General features: G+C 48.2%; 1 protein-coding gene across 2 annotated transcripts in view; it reads left to right on the top strand.

Moving 5' to 3' along the window:
- Positions 1-11,471: 11,471 nt before the first annotated feature.
- The window catches only part of POU2F3 (POU class 2 homeobox 3), a gene marked incomplete at both ends in the record, with an annotated part of 78,428 nt that continues 65,541 nt past the window's right edge, over positions 11,472-24,358 (top strand). For both annotated transcript variants that reach the window (XM_080929839.1, XM_080929838.1), the window contains 2 exons: positions 11,472-11,499; positions 17,922-17,990. In XM_080929839.1, the coding sequence (XP_080785965.1) occupies positions 11,472-11,499; positions 17,922-17,990 (97 nt within the window). The remainder of the gene's footprint in view (positions 11,500-17,921; positions 17,991-24,358) is intronic.

The raw sequence follows: 24,358 nt of genomic DNA, 5'->3' as shown, positions 1-24,358 counted from the left end.
TCTGCTGAGAGCCAAGTTTGCTGTACTAAGGTCCAGTGCAGGATCTGTGGGGAGACAGCCTTCTCAGCTTCCTGGGCCTTTATTCCAAGCACATCTGTGAGGGCCTGCTGCAACCTTGCCAGCAGAGGAGGAAGGAGACCCATCTGTCCTTTTTGCTTTCTCCCTCCTGCCTAAGGCAGGTCTTCATCATGATCCCAACATCTGCTCTGGGTGGAAGATAGTCTCCTTCTGTGAAGTTCCTTCCTTCTTTTCCTCTCTCATTTTCCTTCCAAATGTCCACAAGCAATGCATTTCAAAATGCACGTTTTGCCAAGCATAGTTCTAGGCTAGGGCTATAGAATTAGAGCTTCTTGTGGTGGTGATGGTGGTGGTGGTGGTGGTGGTGGTGGTGGTGGTGGTGGTGGTGGTGGTGGTGGTGATGCTTGAAACCAGGTTTGTGACACTTGCCTATGATCTTTGGGAGGCAGAGGCAGAATGATCAAGAGCTCAAAGCCAGCCTGAGCTACAAAGCAAGTTCAAGGCTAGCCAATGTGTGCTACTTGAGATCCTGTCTTAAAACAACAGGAGCTGGAGAGGTAGCTCAGCCATTAAGAGCACTTGCTGCTAACAGAGCACCCTTTTGGGGAGACTCACAACTCCAGTTTCAGGGGATCCAATGCCCTCTCTGGCTCCAAGGGCTCCCACATACATTGCACAGGAAGAAATAAAAATCAACCTTTGAAAACTATGACACAACAAACAAAACAAAACCAAGACATCAAGGATGCCTTAAGGGCTGGATGACTCAATGGTTAAGAGCACTGACTGCTCTCCCAGAGGTCCTGAGTTCAAATCTCAGCAACTACATGGTGGCTCACAATCATCTGTAATGGGATCTGGTGCTATCCGAAGATAACAACAGTGTACTCATATAACTAAAATAAACAAATCTTTAAAAAGAAAAGGAATGTTTTAAACTAGGATTTTAACCGAGGCTTGGTGGCACATGCCTTTAATCCTGGTACTTGGGAGGCAGAGGGAGATGGATCAGAAGTTCAAGGGCTAAATAGCAAGTCTGTGGCCAACCTGGACGATGTGAGACTGGAAGTTGAGAAAAAACACTTCTGGCTGGAGAGCTCCAAGCTTGCCTGTCCCCTGCATTGCCAGAGCTCTGAGAGCTGTCTGTCCAGGTTCTCTGACAAGGACCCCTTGCTGGGCATCAAGGGTAGGGGTAAAATGTAAAGCTCCCTAAGACTTTGGGGTCAGCCTTACCTATACTCCGGGGTCTGAGTAACAGGACACATTGTAAATTCTGCCCAGCCTCATCCTCCTGCCTCTGTTACAGTGCCCCAAGCTCCACCACAGCAGTCGGTGCTTTGCTGGGTTGACTGGTGCCAAGTCATCACCAAACCCCAAGTCCTTTAGATAGCCATAGGTGGTCAGCACAGACAGAGGAGGCTTTGCTTACTGTCTGTCCTAGTCACCATTCTGGTGCTGGAAAGACACACCATGTACAACAGCAGCTCTTATATTCGACAAGCCATTTAGTTGGGGGCTTGCTTAGAGTTTCAGAGGGTTAGTTCATGATCATCACGTCAGGAAGCAGAAAGGCTCGGTGCTCGAGCCAGAACTGAGAGCTTTACAGGTCCTGATCCTCAGGCAGCAGGCAGGGGATATTGGCTCTAGTGTGTCACAGACCACCGTCAGCCACACACCTCCTCCAACAAGGCCACACACTTCCTAACCCTGCCCAACAGTCAGCCAACTGGAAACCAAGAATTCAAATATATGAGCCTATGGGGGTCATTTTTATTCAAACCACCGCTGTCTTAAAGGTCCCGTGAAAGCCCCTGGGAGAGGCCATTTTATCAGTAGTCATTCCTCTGTAGCACTACAAGGTTTACTTTTCTAGCGAGGTATGGAGGCTCCAGCCTGCGGTCACAGCACTTCAAGACCCAGTCCAAATAACTGAAAATTTGATGGAGCTGGATAGCTGTCTCAGTGGTTAAGAGCACTGACTGCTCTTCCAGAGGTCCTGAGTTCAAATCCCAGCAACCACATGGTGGCTCACCATCATCTGTAATAGGATCTGATGCCCTATTCTGGTGTGTCTGAAGACAACTACAGTGTACTCATATAAATAAAATAAATAAGAATTTTTTAAAAAAAAGAAAGGAAGACAAAAAGAAAATTTGAAGCCAGCCTAAGTAACACACTAAGATACTGTCTTATAAAACAAAACATTAACAAAAGTGTCTCTGTGTCAAATATTCCACTGGATCCTAGTGGGGGTCACGTAATATTTTATAGAGTTACAACTCTCATGTAGAATTGTGTGGCCTGCTGTGGTGGTTTGAATAGGAATGACTCCCACAGATCCATTTGTCTGAGTGGTTAGCCATAAGCGGGGGCACTATTAGGAGGAAGTATAGCACTATAGGAAGTATAGCACTGTAGGAGGAAGTAGGCTTTGACGTCTTATATATTTAAGCTATACCCAGTGTTGGATGAAGTCTCCATTTGCTGCCTATGGATCAAGATATAAAACTCTCAGCTCCTTCTCCAGCACCATGTCTGCCTGCTTGCCAACATGCTTTTTGCCATGATGAATCTGCTTCGCCCATAGAAAATGGCTCTATTGGGAAGTATTATCTTGTTGGAGTAGGTGTGCCCCTCATGGAGAAAGTGTGTCACTGTGGGGATGAGCTTTGAGGTCCTATGCTCAAGTCTCCACCCGTCTGCCTGTGGAAAATAGTCCTTTCCTGGCTGTCTTTGGATCAGGATGTAGAACTCTCAGCTCTTCCTGCACTATGCCTGTCTAGATGCGGCCATGTTTCCTGCCATGATGAAAATAGACTGAACCTCTGAATCTGCAACCAGCCTCAATCAATGTTGTCCTTAATAAGAGTTGCCTTGGTCATGATGTCTCTTTACAGCAATAAATGCCAGATGAAGACAGAAGTTGGTAGCAGGAGTGGAGTATTGCTGGGATAGGCCTAGCCATGTTTTTATTTGAAGAAATGGGGATTTGGAAAGCAGTGGGATGCTTTAAATGGGGCTTAATAGTCCATCCTAGTAGGAATATGGAAGACCTTGGTACTGGGAGTTATTTGAACTGTGGGAACCTGGTTCAAGAGGTTTCAGAGGAAAGAAATTTTAGCATGTTGCCTAGATATCATTTTTATGGTGTTTTAGTGAAGAATGTGGCTGCTTTTTGCCCTTTTCTTGGGAGGCTGCCTGGAGCTAAGGTGAAGATATTCAGATGGGTTGCATTGATGAAGGAGATACCAAAAAAATGTAGTATACGCTCTGCCCTGTGATTCACTCTTATGAAGATCATTTTGACCAAGCAAAGCAAACTTAGAAAGGAAAAATACAAAATGCATGGTTATGTATTAAAGGGACATCAGGAAGTACATTGAATCTAAATCTTGTGTTCAAGAATGTTAAATGTAATTAAGGGAGTGGTGACCTTGGGGCAAGACTCCACTGAGTTCAACTTATTATTTGTTTGCAGTTGAACAAGAAATAGTAATATCATGTTAGGCATTGTTACCTGTTGTTGTTTTCATTTGGACTCTTAATCTGGATAATCCAGAAATGGAGAGTATACCTGTGAGCCAGATCTTGAAGCATAATGGCCATGCTTAGAAAGATCTTATGAAAAGCTAAAGAAAGGCTTAGGTACAAGGGTGAAGGTACACACCTTTAATCCTAGTACTCAAGAGACAAGCAATTCTGAGTTCAAGGTGAGTCTACAGAGCAAGTGTCTGGACATCCAAGCTTAGGCAATAAAGAAATTGTTCTAGCTCCTGAAAGCAGCAGATCTCAGCTGCTTCAGCCGTGTGGCTCTGGCTTTAGAGTCAAGACTAAAAGGTGTTACTGAAACAATTGATGATGGGTGATTAGAGCTAAGAAATTAGTGGTGATTAAGAAGCGACCAGCATCACTGAGGTGAAATCTTCTGGGAGGTGTTTTCCGGGAGCACAAAGCAGCTGTGTTTCAGAGATAGACATTGTGCTGGCATTCAGACTTGTTAGTAGGTAAGAATCACCCAGGTGGTACTGGTTTTGAAAGTATGAAAGGGTCATAGAGATCATCTGGGACTGGTACTAGGAAAGGCCACTGGTGAAGGTGTCACCTCAACAGTTAAAAACCCCAGACTGAATGGGTCATGCAAAGAACTTGAGGCTTGGTACCATAAACGGAGACTATGAGAAGCTATTGGTGAAGTCTAGTTGCAGCAGAAGACCCCAGTGTATTAGAAATGCCAGTATCATAGAATGACCACCAAGAACAGCAGCAGCAATGGAGTGGAGTCAACCAGAGCCTAGAGTGGTCAGAAAAAAAGAGCTGGAAAAATAACCCAAGCCCTTTGGAGGATCCCAGAAGATCATGTGTGAGTCCAAGACATTGGACCATGAAGCTGTAAAGTTGAAGTTGCCTTGGATACCCCAAGATGTTAGAGATGTGAGAGCCATGGTGTACCTGCCAAGGAAAGCTGCAAACATCTGGCTTGTTTTTGTCCAGTACTTCCTCGGTATGATGTTTTGAAATGGTAACGTATACTCTATGATGTTGAATGTAATCTGCTTTTTGATTTTGATTTTATTGGTGATTACATGATTAGGAGATTATATGACTTTCAGAAGAGATTTTGAACTTTGGGCTTTTAAACATTATCGAGACTGTTATAGACTATGGGGACCTCTGAAATTGTAAACCAGTCCCAATTAAAAATGTTTTTTTTATAAGAGTTGCCATGATCATGGTGTCTCTTAACAGCAACAAAACCCTAAGACATTTGCCCAAGGCCAGTGCCTAGTGAGAACACAGCTGAGGCAGTCTGGAGTCATACACCTGTAATCCAGTACTTTTAAAGTAGAGGCAGGAAGATAAGATGTTCAATACTAACTTTTGTCTCAATAAAACAAACAAAACCAACACAAAAAGAACAGAGCTGAGATCCAGCATAGGGTGCTTAATGATGTCACTTCCAACCAGAATGAGTGTGATGATTTTAATAGAAATGGCCACCATATGCTCTTATATTTGAATGCTTGGTCATCAGGAAGTGGCACTATTTGAGAAGGATTAAGAGGTGTGGCCTCGTTGAGTAGGTATGGCTTGTTTTAGGAAGTGTGTTGCTGGGGGTGCCCTTTGGAGCTTCTCTCTCTCAGCACTATGCCTGCCTGCATGCTGCATGCTCCCTGCTATGATGAAAATGGGTTAAATCTCTGAAACTAAGACAGCTCCACCTAAATGCTTTCCTTTATAAGTGTTGCTATGGTCATGGTGTCTCTTCGCAGCAATAGAACACTGACTAAGACTATGAACGGGTTTATCTGAGTAGCCAACTAGGGCTCACCTATAAAAGAGGGCTTGGGTTTGAGGGAAGGAGAGACACGTGTGACATTAGAATTAGAGGTGGCAGAGCAGAATTCTGACTGATCTCCTTCCCAGAACTGAGGAAGGCTCCTGGGAAAACAGAAGACCAAACTGCTGGGTACCTCTGCCTGAGAGAGAAAAGGTCCCACCAGCTTCACACTGCCCCTGCAGCAGGCCTGGTAACCTTCTTTCAGGTTTTCTCCAGTCTTTCCCCTTCACAGCCCTGGAAGAGCTTAGGTAGGAGAACTATGGGCCCCACAGTTGAAGGGTCTCTGCTCAGAGTCTTTGTGGGACCTGGGTCTGTAAGACAGCATAGAAATAAGCATCTCACAAGTGTCCCTCTTAAGAACTAAAGCTTTAGTAAGTGCCAAGAATGGTGTTACATGCCATAACCCCAGCATCCTTCCTCAGGAGCCTCCCCCTGTGGGCAGATCTCCCCCTCTCTTTACCTCTACTTCTCTTTCCTATCCCTTAACCTTTAAGCCCTGAAACTATGCAACTCTTATCCTCCTCAAAGAAAAAACTCAGAATAGCAAATATGCATTGGTCTTTGAACCCAGCCCTGCTTCTCCTGCTGCTTTAGCAAGCATGTGCATTTATTTATTTATTTATTTATTTATTTATTTATTTATTTATTTATTCATTCATTCATTCATTCATTCATTCATTCATTCATTCATTTGTTTGTTTGCTTGAGTCAGGATCTCTCAATGTATTCCTGGGTGTCTTGGACTCTCTATGTAGACCATGCTGGCCTTGAACTCACAAAGAACCACCTGCCTCTGCTTCCTGAATAGTAGGATTAAAGGTGTGTATCACCATGCCTGACTTGGTGTTTAGACAGGGTCTTGCCTTGTAGCCAAGGCTGAGCCACAACTCAGTAGGTTGCCCAGGTTAGCTTCAAATACCAAGCAACCCCCTGCCTTAGATTCTCAAGTGCTGGGATTGCTTACCAGACTTCTTACCAGCATTCTCTCTCATCCCACCGCAGGAGCACTTGGGTTAGGCTGGGCTGCAGCCCAGCTGAGTGTTTCCTCTGTTTAGGTAAGGCTCATTGACTGTCCTCCAGCGGGGCTGCCGCCAACCAGCTCATTGCCTTGCTGTGTGTGGCTCACAGCTCCCTGCCTTCCGTTGCTGACGATTCCTGATCTACCACCAGATTGCAGCACGGTATACCCCTCCCCATTGGAGCCTCTTGACAAACCTGTACTTTCCTGTTAGGATCTCTACCACAGGATGGAGGGCTCATCTGTTCATGATCTATAATCTTCAAGAGACTGGAGCTTGCAGAGAGGGACAATACCTGTGATATCTCTGGTTCCTGAGCCAGTGTGTGGCTACTTGATAAAGTTGTGGGTGCATTGGCCTCTAATTACCCTGAGTTCAGGGTAATTGCAGTGCCTGATAGCTTTAGAGGGCAGTGGGAAGAGACATCTCCAAACGCCCAGAGAGTCTTCACTGTTTTGATAAACCTGATAAATCTCCATATAGAGGTCCAGTATTTGATGGGAATTAAAGACTCGAAGACCACACAGAATCAACATCTCTGTCTGGAACTGGGGTCCTGACCTGTGGTTGCTCTGTCCACAGAAGGGTTCTTTTCTGGAATTTTATGGGCAAAGGCTACACTCCTAACTTCCACAAGAGGGCACACTCAGCCTAGGCTTGCCCTGAGATTGCAGGTGTCCTGGAATATCACCTGGCTTTCAAGAGCTAAGAAAGGACTGGCTGACCTGGGCCTGGCAGAAGGTATTCAGCTCCAAGGTTCAAGGTCAAAAAGCTGATTAAGAAAAAGTTCTTGCGTTGCTATTTTTAAATTAAAGACTTAAAAAAAAATCTATTCTTCTAAGCTACTGAGGACAAAATGAGCTCTTGAGTTTCTGTGAGGAGGGTGAGGGCTGGATGCTGGCAGGCGGTTGGAGAGCATGCGGGGAGAATGTCACAGGGCAGAGTACAGCATTGTGTTCTGTGTCCTTTCCTTTCCACTCCACGGATGCAGCTGCTTTTATCCTGGTTCCCAAGACACCTCTGGCTTTGTCACCCTGGCTCTGTCTTCTGCAATATGCCTCTTGGCAGTGATGACATTCGGTTTAGTCAGAGGTGTTATTCAAAACAGACTTGGGAGTCCGTCTTGGCCTCTACCGTCCCCCCTTCTGTTTTTCTTTGAGGTGGGGGAGCTTAGATTCAATGGCTTTTATGAACTTAAAGCAGAGACCCCCCCCCCCCCCCGCTGCGCGCGCTTCTACAGCCTCATGCACAGGGCCCCGCAGCCCAACTGGCAGAAGGAAAGAGCTAGAAGGGACTTGTTCCTTGGTGGCCTTCCAGGATGCCTGGCTCTCCACCCTTCTCCCAGCCCTGACAACTCAATCCAGCTGACAGGACAGGAAACTGGAGTGCTCAGTAGGCCGGCTGCCAAGAAGGCCACTTTTCCCTCTGGGGATTTCTCCACAAAGCTGGAGACGGCCACCCTCACCCCCAACCCACTCCCTCTCCGGAGACTCAGAACACTTCCAGCTCAAGTGTTGGGAAGAAGCTAGACTCCAGACTTTGGCCTTGAAGCAAGGGAAGCTGCTCAAAAGGAGAGCTGGGGGGAGGGGCACAGGGTGGGGGATGAGGTCAAAGGTTACAACACAAGACCAGGGAAGGGTCAGAGTGATTAACCAAGGTATCCAATTTAGGAAACTCTCAAACTCTCAGGATGGATCCTCCAGCTCTAGAAAGGGTAGAGGGAGGGAGGGACAATTTGCATTGTATTTACATTTCATTTGCATACAACCCTTTTGATGTCCAAAGGCATTGAAATTTCCTGCCCTTCCTTCTCTTTCCCTTTCTTTCTTCTGCCCCTTTTAAACCTCCAGGCAGCCTCCTATCTCAGTCTCTGGTTTCTCTCTTGCTTACAGAGGCAGGAGGATTAAGCCCAGGGAACTCTGGGTCACCAGGCTAGCTCTCCTCTTTGCTCCACACGTACAGCATCTCTTCCCTATCCCTCCCAATCTCTCTCTCTCTACCCACCTCTCTCCCTCTCTCTCCTTTTCCTCTCTCTCTCTCTCTCACTCACTCAAACACACACACACACACACACACACAGAGAGAGAGAGAGAGAGAGAGAGAGAGAGAGAGAGAGAGAGAGGTCAGACTGGATTTAAACCAGTGACTTTATCATTTCCTGTCTTAGTCTTCCTGAACCTCAGTTTCACCAGCTACAAGCGGGGGCTAATGACTTTTCAACTAAATGAATGAGTGTTAACCTACAGTGAAAAACAAAATACCAAAGATGTCCTACAGGGCTTGTGTAAAGAAATGCTTATTTTGCAAGAAGAGAGGACCCAAATTCCATCCCCTGAGCCCCAGTTAAAGGAGCTGGGTGGGGTGGGCTGCCTGCATTGACCTGCCAGTATCCTACTGGTGTGTTCCATTGCAAAAATAGACCCTACCTCTAGAAAGAAGGGGACTAGCACTTGACAAATGACACTTGAGTTTGCTCTGTGCTCCTCTCCACCCCTGAGGAACACACAACCCCAAAGATGTTGTATACTTAGCATGGAGCACAGTTCTCCATACTAGTGGAGCACGAACTACTAATGGACGAGTGACAAGATAAACAATAGCTAAGACAATATTTGCCAACTTCTCCCCTTCTCCAGATCCCATTCCACCCAAGTCCCAGTCTTTGGAACCCTTAAGCTTTGCTTCCAACTGTGAACTTCAAGATCCTGTCTCTCTCAATGTTTCCTTCCCTGAAAACTCTACATCCCTGCCCCCCACCACACACACACCCAACCCCAGAATCCTGGGTATTAGCTCTTGGACATTATTGGATATAAACTTCTCTGGCTTCTAGAATACTGAAGCTCAGAGGAAAACAAGATTTCTTGTAGAGAAAGTTGCACCAGGCCCTAGATAAAGTGCTCAGAGGACCAGACCCTGAGGGAACAAGGCCACGCAAATGTATGCAAATAGACACTGGGTCCTATAGACTTGGAGCAGGCACTTTTCTGGGCCAGTGGCTGGCCAGAGCAGCTGTAGATCAGACATTGGGCACAGGGAAAGAACCCAGCAAGGGAAGGATAGATCATGTAGAATGAAGGGACAGGCTGGGAATGTCCTGAGTGGGACTTCCTGGGTCACTTGTACCTCCAAAAGCCCTTACCTGATCTCTTTCCAAGACCAGAAGAAGCAAAAATGAAAGTCCCTTTCTTCTTGCCAGCAGGGGCAGGTGGGTATGACTGGGCCAGGCAGTTTGCCAGCCCTGAAGACTCACTTGGGCCGTCCCTGCTTCGCTGCTTGGCACTTAAACCTTCTGATGTTGCTGTGCCCAACATTGTTCCATAACCTGAAGGCTACAGAATGAAACATCCAATCAGTAGAAGAAGGGGGGTTGAGCTAAAAGGAGCCCACATAACCCTCCATGCAGGCTGCAAAGGTCTAATCATGCCCAACACCTTGCGTGTGTGATGCTCGAAGTTCAAACCTAGTGCTGGGGGTAAAAAATAGACAACATCACCTCCATTCCCCTCCGGTACCAGATCACCTCCAGCTTCTAAAAGAGAGAGCATCTAAATAGAGAGATTCACTACAGAAGACGGGGTAGTGCTGAGAACACGAAAGAGATTTTGTTCTTGGTGTTAATGGGCTGTGTTGCAAGTTCAACTCATCGAAGCCTTGGTGTTCCCATCTGTAGAATAGACACCACGCGACTATTTACAGGGTTTATTTAATATTCACTAAATTCTAGAGAATGGGAGGGGACTTTAGGGCCTAGACTATGTAAGGGGACCCTGTCTTCTCAACCTCGGAACAGACTGGGACTACAGCTCAGAGCTGCTTAACATGTAAACATCTTGATTTGGAGCTTACAGCAGTTCAACAACAACAACAACAATAGCATTCAAGATGTCCTTAAAGCTTTCCAGCGCCATGCTCAGTCCAGAGTAAAAGCACAGTAAACTCAGGAGAATGCATAATTCATCTTTTTTTTTTTTTTTTTAAATAAAGACAGAAAAGCCCAAGGCTATCCTCGGAAATGGCTTGGGCTCAGGGTGATGGAAGGTTAATGGGCATCCTATTTGGGAAAAAAAAAGTGAGGCTCTGACCTCTGGCCTGCACCGGGCTAACTGGATGTGTCCCCTCAGCCACAGAATTACTCACTGGCACCTGAAGTTAGGAGGTTTCTACCCATGCAGAGGGTGCACGGGACGGGAGTCCAGACTCCATATCTGGCAAATTACAGGGTTTGGGGGAGTCACTCCAGTCCCTGGAAACTGAACTTCATCGCAACTGCTGACTTTGGCGAATATTCTCCACACCCTTCTCTCTCATAACTTGGGACCAGAGGTGATTGATGGTGGCCCTGTCTCTTTGGAAAGAGTCGGGAGAAGCTGCTGCAAGTGACAAGGGCAAGCCATGGGAAAGCAGCCCGGTTTGGTCACCTGCTTAGCCCTCATAGGCAGCAGTTATTAACACAGGCCCCGTTGTATAGATGCTTTAAATGGGGTCAGAGAGGTGAACAGCCTGACCCAAGCAAGCCACAGGGGTGGTAAATGGTTGGAAGATAAGACCATTCTCAGCACGTCGTTGTCTTCTTCAAACACAGGTTCTGCGCAGCACTGCTTACTTTTCTTGAGCCCAAACAGGCAGAAGTTTGGAGTTCCCCCAAAGGGCAAGCTGCCCCGGGAGTATGAGCCGCTGAGGGCGTGATGAGGAAGGACTGTCAGGCGGGGTCTCGACAGACAGGTGTTCCTCAGGGTCCGGTCCCACCCCGGCAGCACCTTGACACCCCTCTCCCAGCCCCCAGTTCCACGTATGCAAATCCCTGTTTTGCATGGGCCCCGGGCCAAGCGCAGGGGCCCTGCCAGGGGGGCGTGGCCGAGGCCCCCGCCCCGCGCCGCGTGCTCACCTGGGGAGTGTGCTAAGCCTGTCCGCGGAGTGCTGCCGGGGCCGGAGCAGCGGAGTGTGCGACCTAGGAGGTGGCAGCCGCTCCTGTAGTGGCGGCAGCTGCGGCGGCAGAGGGCGGGAGGAAGGAGACCCTGGCTTCCCCGGGGGCCAAGCTGGGGCAGCAGCGAGGGACCTGGGGGGGCGCTGGCTTTGGCCCCACCTGGGGCAGGATGGTGAATCTGGAGCCCATGCACACAGGTAAGGGGCAGAGGGAGTGAGCTCCGACAGGTGTCACTGCTCGTGGGAAGGGACCAAGGACACCATTGCACCACACGAGGGGCTGTGGGGTGGAGTTAGGTCCTCGTCCGCCAGGAGAGGGCGATGCGGATAGCGGGTCCTTCCGGGCTGGCATGGATAGGTAGGTTTTGGGAGAGGGGTTAAAAGGAGCAACTTTGGTCTATGAAACCTTGGAGAACAATGGAAAGGGGCATGAAGTCCCTGAAGACCCACATCAGGGGAGTCAGACAGTGCGTGGGACTTGGGTGTGCTGAAGCGCTGGAGTCCCAGGAGGTTGCAGTAGATGGGTGGTTCACTCACTCAGCTAGGGTGTGGACCTGGGAGTGCATACGTGTATCCACATGCTGCGTGTTTGGTGTCCAGACACCTGTGTGAAATGCAGGCAAAGTGGGCATGGGGGGTGCCTAGGGGAAGTGGGTAGGGTGGAGCAAATCCAAAGGCACACCTGGGGCAGAAGCCATGCCACGGGATCGTTCATTGATTAGGACTTGTGCAAGCATGCGTTGTGTGTCTGTGTGTCATGAGTGTCTCTGCCTGTCCCCTCTGTGTGTTGGGAGAATCGGTAAACTCCAAAGAACCCGATGAGTCTTGGACCACACGTGTTCCGGATGTGTTGGAGGTGTGTCCACTCATTCCATTGGTCATCTGTGTTATGGGCTCAGCGCATAATAGGTCTGTATGCCAGAGGGGATGGCAACGGGCGTATCTGAGTCTGATATCTCATGACCTCCTTTTCTGAGGAACCCAGGAGATGGAATGGCCCGGAGTCAGTTTCCCCTGTAGCGTACAAATGAGAGGTGGGTGTGGAGAGACCCAGCCCTGTCACTCACTCTGATACTCTGTGCAGCACTGGGCTACGGATGCTACTAAGCTGAAGGGTTGGACTTGGTGATGGGTTGAGGTGGGGAAGGGCTGGTCTTCTCATTAGCTGCCCAAGGCACTGGGCAAGTAACAGATTCAAAATGGAAAAGGCTGTACCTAACTTGACCGCTCAAAGCCTAGTTAGTACCTTACCCCTCGAACACAGTCCAAGGGCCTAGTAATTTTCCCTTAGGACTTGAGGGTTGCTGCAGAGATTGTAAGGATTGCTCTAGAAGAGTTGGGAGGGAGGAAAGGAGGAAGAGGAGAAAAGAAGGAGGAGGGAGAAAGCAGATCTTTTGACCCACCCCCAAGAAGCAGAGCAGTCTAGATCTTCCTGTCTCCCACCGCTCCTGGAAGCAGGCATTAGCTGGAGCCCAGGAGGCCCATAATGCCTAGTTTCACTAAAGCTGTTTCCCAGCAGGGGTGAGTGCAAGGGTTCCTGGAGGAGAGATGTTGGCACTCAGTGGCTGGTGCCCCGGGATTTGCCAGGAAGGACTAGGTGAGGCTGAAGGAACCGTCCAACTGGGTGTAATCCAGTGTCTGAGCAGAGTCTTCAGATCCAAAACAGTACTGTGGAAATGGAAGTGCCACAGGTCCTCTGGGCAGGTACTTCGTTCCCCATTTCCTATCAGCAAAGACAGGGTTCAGATGGAACTAGGTTCAAAGGTAGCTTAATAGAAAGTGGGGAGTTCTCTAGAACCCAAATCAGGGACTTCCTGGGGGGTTTTCCACCTCCCTGTCTGCTGGAGGCTTCTCCGTAAGGAAGTGGGAGGAGGTGGAACAGCTGGATCCTGGCTTGGTAGCAGCCTGAGAACTGGGAGGGTCTGGTAGAAAGCAGAGAGGCAAGAAACTGGGAGGGAAGCCCAAGCTCCCCCTCCCCCCAGGCAAGCCCCTTGTTGATGCTTCTCAGAGGTCTGTCCAGCTCCTCTGGTCTACAGTGCTCTGGGTTGAGTGTGCTGAACCCAATGGGGGTGATTCCACAGGATAGGGGGCTATCTGCCTTTGTGTGTTTGCCTGATTTCCCTCTCCGATGGTCTTGAAGACCCCCCCTGCTATAACTCTTAACTAGCTCCCCTGTCCCTGGGGCTATTGGTCTTCCTCCGTGTCACTCACAAAGTCTTGGCCCCTCTGTGCTGTGTGCTCACCATTCTGTGACCTTTCCAAAGACTCTGGGGCTTGGAGCTCTCTCTGTTGACCTTGCTTTCTTGATTCAAGGTCTTCATTGTCCTTTGAGACAGAGCCCTGCTACATAGATTAGGCTTCTATCAAACTCAAATTTATCCTCTTGTCCTAGCTTCTTTAATTCTTGGATTACAGGCATAAGCCACGGTGCTAGGCTTTTGAGGTCTTCGTAGGGTCTTTCCGAGTGGGCCTACTGTGTACTGAGGGAGGGACGCTCTTCTTTATTTTAGAAACTGTGTGTATTTTAGTCCCTCCATAGTAATTCAATTTTTCTGCTGTTTCCACTTCCCTTGGAATGCCCAACACCAGGCCTTTACAGATACCTCCCTGTTGGCTTCCTGGGTAGCATCAGTGTGATAGGAATTCATAAGCCTGGGCATATAGACTTGCTCTTGGGTCCCCATTCAGAGGACTCCAGAGCTGTGTGGTCCTTTGAGTCAGCTCTGTTTTCTTGCTTTGCCGGCCTGGGCACAAACTGACTCAGGTCTGCCATGTCTCTACTCCGTGTTTACTGTGGAGCCTGGATATCTGAGCAAGTAGCACTGGAGTTCTCAGAAAGAGGGGGTTGTCCGTGCTCAGGCCTAAAGGGATAGACAAGAGCCAGTCAGTTAGGAAGGGGCAAGAGAGAAAAGTGGGATGAAGTTAGCCAGAGGGTACCAGGGTCAGGTCGTGGGTGTCTTTCCATGTATCTCTCTGTCAGCTCAGAGAGGGAGGTCCAGACACCCCAGACCTGTGCCAATTGGAGTTCAGGAATGCATTTGGGCCAAAAGACCTGTCAGAGGAAGGGAGAAGAAAAGCCTGCACTAGAAGAGTTGGATCCTTGGCTGACTCAAAGTGGCACTGGAGGGTCCCAGGAAGTCCTACCTATAGAGGGACCTACAAAAAAGCAAGTATTTGTGGAGGAAAGAATATAGATAAAGGTGTAGCTAGTCCCTTCCTAGAAAAGGAACATGGACAACAAGAGAGAGGGGTGAAGCCCCTGTTTGCCCAGAACAACCTGAACTAAAGATACTCAGCCTGCTGCCTGGACTGAGCACAGCCTTGGGGTGCCTGTGTTTCCAGGTATCTTGGGGAGAACTAGTTCTGACCAGGCCACAGGAAGGCCAGGACAACTTCACTCTAGGATGGCACTAGGCAAGGCAGGATGCGGTCTACATGAAGTATCTGGGTGCTTACACGGAGCAGCTGAGCCTCCCCAGGGAAGGGAGCGTGGCAGAGAGCCGACTCAGACAGACCGAGATAAGAACACAGCAGAGCTGGCCCCACCCCACACCTCTCTCCCTCACCCCCGGCAGTGCTGTTGGACGGGTGAAGGGTTACTGCCTGCATCTCAGGGAGTTTCGGTGTTGGCCCATTTTTAGGCTGAGACCCAAGGGTTCGTCCCACCCATCAGCATCAGCCTCCTACCCAACAAGAACAAGTTCTTAGCATCAGAGCATGCTGAGGACTGGCGGAGAGGGTTCCCAGGCTATCTCAAGCTCCACTCCCTGCCTGAAGAGTAGGGCTGTCACCAGGTTGTGTCAGCATGAGGGACCTTGGATGTCTTTAGAACTAACTTCCAGACAGAATTAAGACTAAGCTTTGAGTTTATTTAAAGGGCAGGAGAGAAGGTTTCTTTGTGTTTGGCGATGAGAGGAAAGGTGCTAAAGGAAAGTTGGGGGGGGGGCGTGGAACAACAAAATAAGGCTCAGCTCAAAAAGCTACCTGTTTAAGTCAGTCCTCATGGTGTAGGTATGTAGTCTCAGATACTCCGGGGAGGCCAAAACAAGATCACAAGTTCAAATCCTGCATGAGCCGAAGTGTGTTCAAGGCTAGCCTGGGTAACTTGTTGAGATCCTGCCTCAAAATAAAAAGAGGCCTGGGATATGTCTCAGTGGTAGTAGAAATAAGACCATGATTCTATTCCCAGGAACACACACACACACACACACACACACACACCTGACTAAATGTCCAGGGTTTAAAAATAAGTTGAGCTGGAAACTCTGATTGACGTTGGGGCCTCACTGTCTCTCCAGCTTTTCCTGTTCCCATGAGCAGTTTTCCTCTGTAGGCGGAATCAGGAGAATTCTAATGGCTTCCTCGGCAAGTTTCAGAGGTGCAAGACTAAAAGCCACAGCTGTCCTTGGGAATCAGGAAAGGCTAAGGAGAGTACATGACCAGGACGCAAGAGGGGACCGAGACTCATGTCTAAGCCATTTAGTAGGTGCACACTTTATTTCATGCTTCTGGGAGGTGTGTTCATCACTCCCCTTCCCCCAGGAGAAAATTCACATTGTCTGGGATCCCCTGGCTTATTTAGGGATGGCATTGGTTTTACCTTCTGATTTTTCTGCTGCCAAGACCCATGTTCTGAAATCCTGAATTCTGCCTCTGCTAAAGCAGGTTCAAATCCAGCAGAGGGAGAGGATTTCCTTCCAGTGTCTTCCCAGCAGGTTCTGGCTTGGAGCTTTTCCTCCACACTCAAGTGTGAGATACCGATGGATGTTGGGCATTTCCCAGCTCTGAGCTGGGACAAAGCTCCGTGTTCCCACAGTAGCAGCTGAGTAGCAGCAGAGGCCCTGCCGGTTCTGTATATACATGTGTATGAGTATGCAGGGTTAACTGTATGGAAGATTAGCAAGGGCTTGGGCTTGGTTCAACAAAGGTCTCCCAAAGACATAGCAGCAGTGGGGGTGTCCCTGAGACTTCCACAGCCATGGTGTCTAACACATCGGTCTAGGAAGTCCCTATAGAGTTCTCAATATATACCTGGGCGTCTTTCTTCTATAAGCAGTCCTTAACAATCAGAGAGTCCTAAGGCTGGCTCATTTCTTCCCCTACTTCTGGTGCATTTGTTGGTGTCTGCTTCTCTACTTTGCCTGGCACCTCAGCCACTTCATTAAATATATTTAAGAGCTAAGCACAACAGTGCCTTACTAAAAAGAAAGGGGCGGTACTTTCTTTTCCTGGGGCAGAGAGAGGTCCACCCTTTTCCCTCATCCTGATCATCTCCAGACCTCAGACATCCACTCTGCCAAATGCCTGATTACCTGATGCAAATTAAGGCTGCCTCCTTGACTGGGATTGGCTGAGGGGCCTCATATGCAAATGAACTTACCAAGACTTTATCTAGTTTAAAAGAGTTAAAGTGCTGCCCCAGAGAAAAGGATGGAGTAGGGGTTGAATAAAATATTATCTGTTTTAAACATCAGGCTTTGGATGGTTCAATAAGGAGAGGAGCTTCGAGAGAGTGAGTTTACCTTTTTCTTTTCCTCAGCTGATTAGGGAGGAGGTTGAGGGCCTCTTATGTGGTTGCAGCTTGCTGTTATGGGTAAATGTCATTGTGATGGAGCGGAGTGGAGAGACCTGAGCAGCAGCACTGGGGAGGGGGTGGGTGGCAGGGGGTGCTGACACGGGCCCTGTGCAGGTCTGCTTTCTCGGTGGCTGAATAATTTGGAGGAGTAATAGAGAAGGGAAGCAGCCCCAAAGGGCAAGATCTCTGAGAAGGGTGGCAAGAAGGTAGGGCTTGATTCCCTAGGCAAAACATTGACCTCTGAGAACCAGACAGGCAACCGACTTGGGGGCAGAAGAGCAAATGCAAAAACTTTGGTTAAAGTCCGCTTAGCTCCTAGGGTAGCTGTGTTAAATAGCATGGGGAGCAGAAGAATGCTGCTTGATTCGTACTTATCACTATTTTATTTTGTTTTTGAGACAAAGTCTTCCTCTCCAAGTTCAAGGCAGGCCTCAAGTTATGGTCTTCTGAGTGCTGGGTTTATAGGCATGTGCCACCACACCTGGATTTTTATGAAGCTTTTTTTAAAAAAAAGTTTTGTGAGACAGGGTCTGGCCTTAATCTCAAGAGACCTCCCCCCCTCCCCCGTAGACCAGGCTGGCCTTGAACTCAAGAGATCCTCCTGCCTCTGCCTCCTGGGTGGGCTGCCACTGCTGGCTGGCTACACCTGCATCTCTGTGAAACTTTAAGAAGACACATTCCCCAAATTCCAAAGAGATTAAGGGTAGGGATGGGCAGGGCCTCCCATCCTGCTTCTAGTCCTTATCCTTGGGTCTGAGCAATAGGAGAGTGGCGGGGAATGATGGAAGAAAGCGAGAGACCCCGCGGTAGCTGTGGAAAGTTGGGGGAAAGGCTAGGTTAGGAAGCTTGCCCAGAAAGGGGGTGGGAGAATCTGTGCCTCCAAACTTACGAATATTCTAATGGATATGTGTTCAGGAATCAGGAATTTGAAAATTCGATGGTTGTTGTAATTACATATTCATCTTTGCTGTTTAGCTAAAGCCACGTATATCACGGCAAGAAAAATGGTGACTTGTTATAAAAGCCCGTTGTGTTTTCCCTGCAGAGATCAAGATGAGTGGGGATGTCGCTGATTCCACGGACGCCCGCAGCACTTTCGGTCAAGTGGAGTCAGGTAAGGTGTTCACTTCTGGGAGTGAGCCGTTAGGGGAAACTGCCGAGCAACGTGGTGTCTCTTCTTGCTCAGTATTTCAGATCCAAATGCTGTCTCTTGGGTTTTAAGTAGCTTCTCTAGAGATAGCAGGGAATGACTCTGGAGCCTTGCAATAAGAAATATTGACCTTTTTTTTTTTTAAGATTTATTTATTTATTTCATGTATGTAAATACACTATAGCTGTCTTCAGACACATCAGAAGAGGGCATCAGATCCTATTACAGATGGTTTTGAGCCACCATGTGGTGGCTGGGAACTGAACTCAGGACCTCTGTAAGAGCAGTCAATGCTCTTAACCACTGAGCCATCTCTCCAGCCCAAGAAATATTAACCTTGATAGCACAAACCTTTGGAATCAGGTCAGGAAGGAGCCAGGTCCTTAGAAACAAAGGACAAAAAGTTAGGGAGGACAGTCACTCTTACAGTGCTAGACCTCAAACCATAGCTTTGCACATGTTAGACCAGTGTTCTTTCTTCCACTGTATCCTGTGACATGTGTGTGAGCATGTGTGAGAGTATGAGAGAGAGAAAGAAAGAGAGGGAGATAGAGAGAGAAGAGAGAGAGAGAGACTAAACTTAAAACTTTGTCAGGGCAGGCAGATGCTCTACCACTGAGCCATACTCTAAGTCTTTAATTTTGAGACAAGGTTTTTCTAAATTGCCCAGGCTGGTCTTAAACTCAACATGTAACCCAGGCTGGCCTCAAACTTGAGATCTCCCCATCTTAGCCTTATGAGAAGCTGCTATAAGAACATGTTTCATTAAATAAAACAGACTTTATTTTTTTGTTTTACTATTTGTGTTTATATGTGCATGGATACACATGTGACATGTGAGTGGGGGGGGGTCAGAGGACAACTTTTCAGAGTTTCTTTTGTCTTTCTGTGGGTTCTGGGAATGGAACTCAGGTCCCACAGCTTGCAAAGCAAGCACCACTGACCCCACCCCTACCCCTATCTCATTAGGCTATGATTCATACCTTGATGTTCCACTGTAACACAGAAGCAATAAGCTGTATTGTCAGGTCCTGAGAGGACCTGTCTTTGGTAGATAAGGACCAGGTTCTCAGTTTGTTTGAGACAGGGTTTCTCTGTGTAGCCCTGGATGCCCTGGAACTCACTCTGTAGACCAGGTTGGCCTCAAACTCAGAGATCTGCGTGTCTCTGCTTTGGGATTAAAGACCACCATGCCCCGTTCCATCCAAGGTTCTCAACAGACTTCTTTAAGGAACTCAGCAAACAGGCCTGTGTGTGTTAGCAATCTGATGGCGAACAGATAGCTGGGATCCTGTGTGGGTAGCTCAGAGAAGAAAGGATTGGTATCTAGACATCCTACTTTGTCTCCTGAAGAAAAGAAAGGAGACATGAAAGAACTGAGTCGTTTTTTCTCTCTTGTTTCCCCCATAGCTTGAGCCTTGGTTTGAAAATGGAGTGCAATTTAAAAGAATTTGAAGAAAGATAACTAGAAAAATAACTTTAATAGCTTCCCAACAAGTTCCCAATCCAGTGTTTCATCTGGATCATTACAGACAGAAGTGAGAAGAGGGAGATAGATGAAGCCCTCACTAAAAGCTTTTTCAATGGTTCCAAAACATTCTAGTCCTTGAAACTAAAAGAGAGGCGTGACGGTTGAGGGGGGACCGTGGCGAGGGGTTTGTCTTCAGCGTCCACGAGCTACAGGTGTTTCTGCTCTTTAGTTTAACCTCGAAGCAGGGTCTACTTGTTTAGACAGCAATGCGTGTAGAGTTACAGTCTCCTTTGTATAGAACAGCTGGACTGAACAGTGTGGTCTAGGTACACCCGGTTTTCAGGGTGTTGTTCACTCAACCATACTGGTGATTGAACCTAGGTCCTTGTGCATGGTTACCACTGAACCTTTTTACTGCATTCATTCATTCATTCATTCATTCATTTTTGACACAGTATCTCTTGCTAAGTTGTCCTTAAACTTGCTCTGTAGCCCAGGTTGACTTTAAACTTGCAGTCCTCCTCTCTCAGCCTCAGCTGAGACCACAGGCCTGTGACTTTAGTCAGTTTGCTGGTGGCAAAGCTGAGATGAGCCGGAGGCTGTGCCTGTCTGTGCCAGTGCCCTTCCCAGAGGTAGAGCTGTGATTCCAGAGAAACTGTCCCTTTGCTGCAACCAACTCTGTTTCCCCAGAACCCACTGGCCAGGACACAGCTGAGCCGTGTCCACATGGAAATGACCACCCTCATTGTGGGAACCAGGGCTTTGCTCTAAGTTCTCCTGAACCAGTTGGGGATCATTGTGAGGAGTCAGAATGAGCCACCCTGAACACCCCCCCCCCAAGAATGAGACAAGGAAGGTGGAGTTTCAATGGTAGGAGGAGGTCAGGAAGTCCAATGTGTTATGTGTTGCCTGGGCAAATTCTAACCTCCTATAGGTGACTGTGAGAGCTGTGTACTAAGAGGATTAAAGGTGAGAGAACCCAGGGATGAACTAGGACTGTCAGAATCCATGGGCATGGTTTCAAGTCAAACAGACCTGGGCTAAAAGCTGGCAAACAAGCCAAGCAGGGTGCTGTCCTCCTGTAAACAACATTGAGACTGAGACACAAGGTTTGACTGTTGGAGAGTTCAAGCCCAGTCCTTGCTAGAAGGAGTTCTGGGCCAGCCTGGGCTACACATGGAGTCCCTGCATCTCCCTCCACAATGTCAAGAAAAAGCCTACAAACAGGATCACTTACTAGGTACCTGATTTGCTTGTTTATCCTTTTCACAAAGGGACGAGAGAAAAGGGACACGTGTAAAGGCCAGCATCCGCTGTCTCGTTGGTTTGGTTTTGTTTGTTTGAGACAAGGTCTCACTAAGTAGCTCTAGGTGTTCTCTCACTAGATGTGTAGACCAGGCTGACCTTGAACTCACAGAGGCTCCTCTGCCTGTCTACAGAGGTTGGAATCAAAGGTGTGCACCTCCATACCTAGCTATTACCGTTCAAAGTACCTGGTGTCTGTGATGGTCAGAAGAAGGTGTCAGGTCCCTGGAGCTGGAGTTACACAGAAGATTGTAATCTTTTCTGTGGGTGCTGGGAATCAAACCTCATTCCTCTATAAGAGAAAGGGTACTTAAGCACTGTGCCATCTCTCCAGCCCATCACTGCTGTGCTTCTAGGTAATCCTGCACAGGGCCACAGGTGCCTGGGGTGCGCTTTCCCCCCTTTCATCTGAGCAAGTGGGTCAGCCACAGAAGCTGGTTTTGCTCTGCTTACCAATCAAGAAAAGACTGTGTGTGGGTCCTAGAGGTAGACTCCTGGGATGAAGTGATTTCTTTGACCTCTGAAGTTTTCTTGTTCTTCCGACTCGCCCTTCAGGGTTTTGCTCAGTGGTAGAATTAATGTTTAAATGACCCTAAATTAAGGGCAAGAAAAGAAGAAGTCACTAATTAAAGTAACCAAACTTCCTGGAAAGTGTTCTGATTTTTTTTTTTTAAACTGAGGAAAGCAAGTGTATTCCCAGTTACAATGGTTACCAACTTAGTTTAATGGTTTCCTTTGAATTTTTTAAAAGATACATTCACCTCCCCAGCGGGGCATGAGTTAATAGGTGGTTTGTGTCTGAGTTTTAAAGAGAACTATAAGCAAAGGTGACCTAGAAAACCCCTGTGTACTGGAGAGCATCCACAGTGTTATGTGAAACCCCTAGGGCATTAGGGCTGAGAGCTGGGAAAGGGGAGTTGTCCTGGTCCACTCTGAGTTGGCGGGGAAATCCTTGGAGAGCATTGTCAGACCTGCAGGCAATTCACACCATCCCCCATCCCTCTCCCCCAGCCGAGAACAAAAAGTTCAGGACCTCAGATTCCCTCTCTCTCTCTCTCTCTCTCTCTCTCTCTCTCTCTCTCTCTCTCTCTCTCTTTCTCTCTGGCATCCAGAAAGACTCTGGAAACCCTCTCTGCACGACCCTTCCTTCCCACCGCAGGCACTGAAGCCTACCAGCCTACCTCCTCCTGTGGCAAGCACTGGCCCTTTGTGAATTCCTATAACCTCCTACCAGTTGCCTTCACGAAGGGTTAATTCGCAGTGCCGGGGATTGAATTTTGTGGCTTAGGCATCCTAGACAAGTGTGCTGCCCCTAAACTCTACCTCCAGCTGTGTGCGTGCATGCAAATGCAGCACGTGTAAATGCAATCACTTGGAGCCAGCTGGAGCCAGGGGACAAGTCTTTCCTCAGCCACCTCATTAAGTCCCTCACAGTTTGGCTTAGTGGGCTAGACTAGCGCTATAAGCTAGCAAGACCTTAGGACCCTCCGGTCTCCACACCCCCCCCCAGCTTTGGGATTGCATGAGCATGTCACAGTGTTACAGCAGTTCCAGGGGCTGAATTCAGGTCCTTATGGTTACATAGTAAGCATTGTACCAAGCCGTCTGTCTGTCTGTCTGTTTTTGAGGCAACCAGGCTGGCCTGAAACTCATGGAGCTCAGCTGGCCTGCGTTGTTTTTTTTTTTTTTTTTTTTTTAAATCTAACTTTATACATGCATTAAAGCCCCCAGGCTGTAACTGACAGCCCCCAACACCAAAGCAGCCAACCTTGGGGGTTTTTTTTTTGGCCTTGCTGATCACTAGTAACCTCAAACACTAGTAAAAAGCCCTCCTCCCCGCCCCAAAAAAAAAGGAAGAAGGGAGAAAAAACCCATTGGGACACATTTCTCTCCTGCCCTCCAGCCACATGCAAAAGCTTTGTGGACATCATCTCATTTAACTCCTAAGGCGAACAGAGATGTGGTTAGTTAGCCCTGCTCTCTCCGTAGAGAGCCTTGTGGCTGAGAGTGAAAACTAACTTCTAAAAGCAGGGCTCAAATTCACACTGTGCGGAGTCGTTCCGGTTCTCGCCTTGGCCCTGCCATGAACGGCCTGCACATTTGGTCTCCATTCCAACGTGGACCTTTGGTTTCTTCTTTACAAAGGAAGGCTCTGTGCTGGATCACCTGGGAAGGCTGACTTTCAGTCCGCTCTCCCATGTGCATCTCAAGTGCATGTAGGTTTTCCAGGAGTTAAGGGCCGGCTCATAGCTCTCTTCCTCCCAAGTCAGCACGGCTTCTCTCAGTGGCTCCCATCTTAGTCTGGCCTAGCTGGCAGTCCCCTGACAACATCTAGGCCCTCCACTTTGCAGCCCGTGTTGGGCTCCAGAGTCTCTGTCCCCATGGAACTTTCCTTTAAGGATAGCATGTGTGTCTGTGTGTGTGTGTGTGTGCATGCGTGTGCACATTTATTTGCATGTGCCCACACATGGCTGGAGGTATAGTTCAGGGGCAGAACCTTTGCTGAGGATAACACTATAACTAGGCTCTGTTAACGAGCTGTGAGCACATTCTGGAACACGGGTGCCATCATCCCACTTTACAGGTGGGGTAAATTGAGGCCAGCAATGAGAGTGTTAGCTGAGGTTCCCGAGGTCCCTTACCCAGAACACAACCGGCTGAAGGGTGACTTTTCTAGTGACTCTCCCTATAGATGCTAGTGGGAAGACCCTATGAGAGAAAAACCAGAGAGAAGACACAAGAGAGTGACATCATCACAGCAGATGCCTAGATCATGCAGGGTGAGCTTGCAGGACTAGAAGGAAGATTGATCCAGTCTAAAACACAAAGGCCTATGTGGGGCCAGAGTGCTTGCTGGGTGTCTTAATCAGGGTTTTTATTACTATGATAAAACACTGACCAAAGGGAAAGTTGGGAAGGAAAGGGTTTATTTGGCTTACACCTCCACATCACTATTCATCATTGAAGGAAGTCAGGGCAGGAACTTGACTGGTCAGGAACCTGGAGGCAGGAGCTAAGGAAGGATGCTGCTTATTGGCTTGCTCATAGGGGTTGCTCAACCTGCTGTCTTGTAGAACCCAGGACCACTAGCCCAGGGATTGCACCACCCATAATGGGATGGGCCCTCCCCCATCAATCACTAATTAAGAAAATGCCCTACAGCTGGATCTTATGGAGGCATTTCCTGTTGAGGTTACCTCCTTTCAGATAACTAACTCTAGCTTATTTCCAGTTGACATAAGACCAGCTAGCACAAGTGGGGATTAGAAGGAAAGAGCAGAGGCAGCTCCTGCTGGGGAGCACTAGGAGGGGGGCTAGCCTGGACAAAAACTTTCCCCCTCCTCCTTTGGGAACCAGTATTCATCTCACTGGAGGGGAGGGAGGGTAGCTTTGTCATTCATTCCTCCAAGTTGAGACACCCTTGCCTTATCTATGAGACTGAATGACTAAGATCTGTCTGCAGTTCAGAACCACCCAGGAGACTCAGTTGTCTGAGGGACAGAAGAACTTCCAACGTGGCTTTAAATATGATGGGTATGACTCTCCAGGGGAGGAC

Source organism: Micromys minutus, assembly GCF_963924665.1.
Source record: "Micromys minutus genome assembly, chromosome: 16".
NCBI lineage: Eukaryota > Metazoa > Chordata > Mammalia > Rodentia > Muridae > Micromys > Micromys minutus.
The sequence above is the reverse complement of the archived record's forward strand: the minus strand, read 5'-3'. Positions and strand labels throughout refer to the sequence as shown.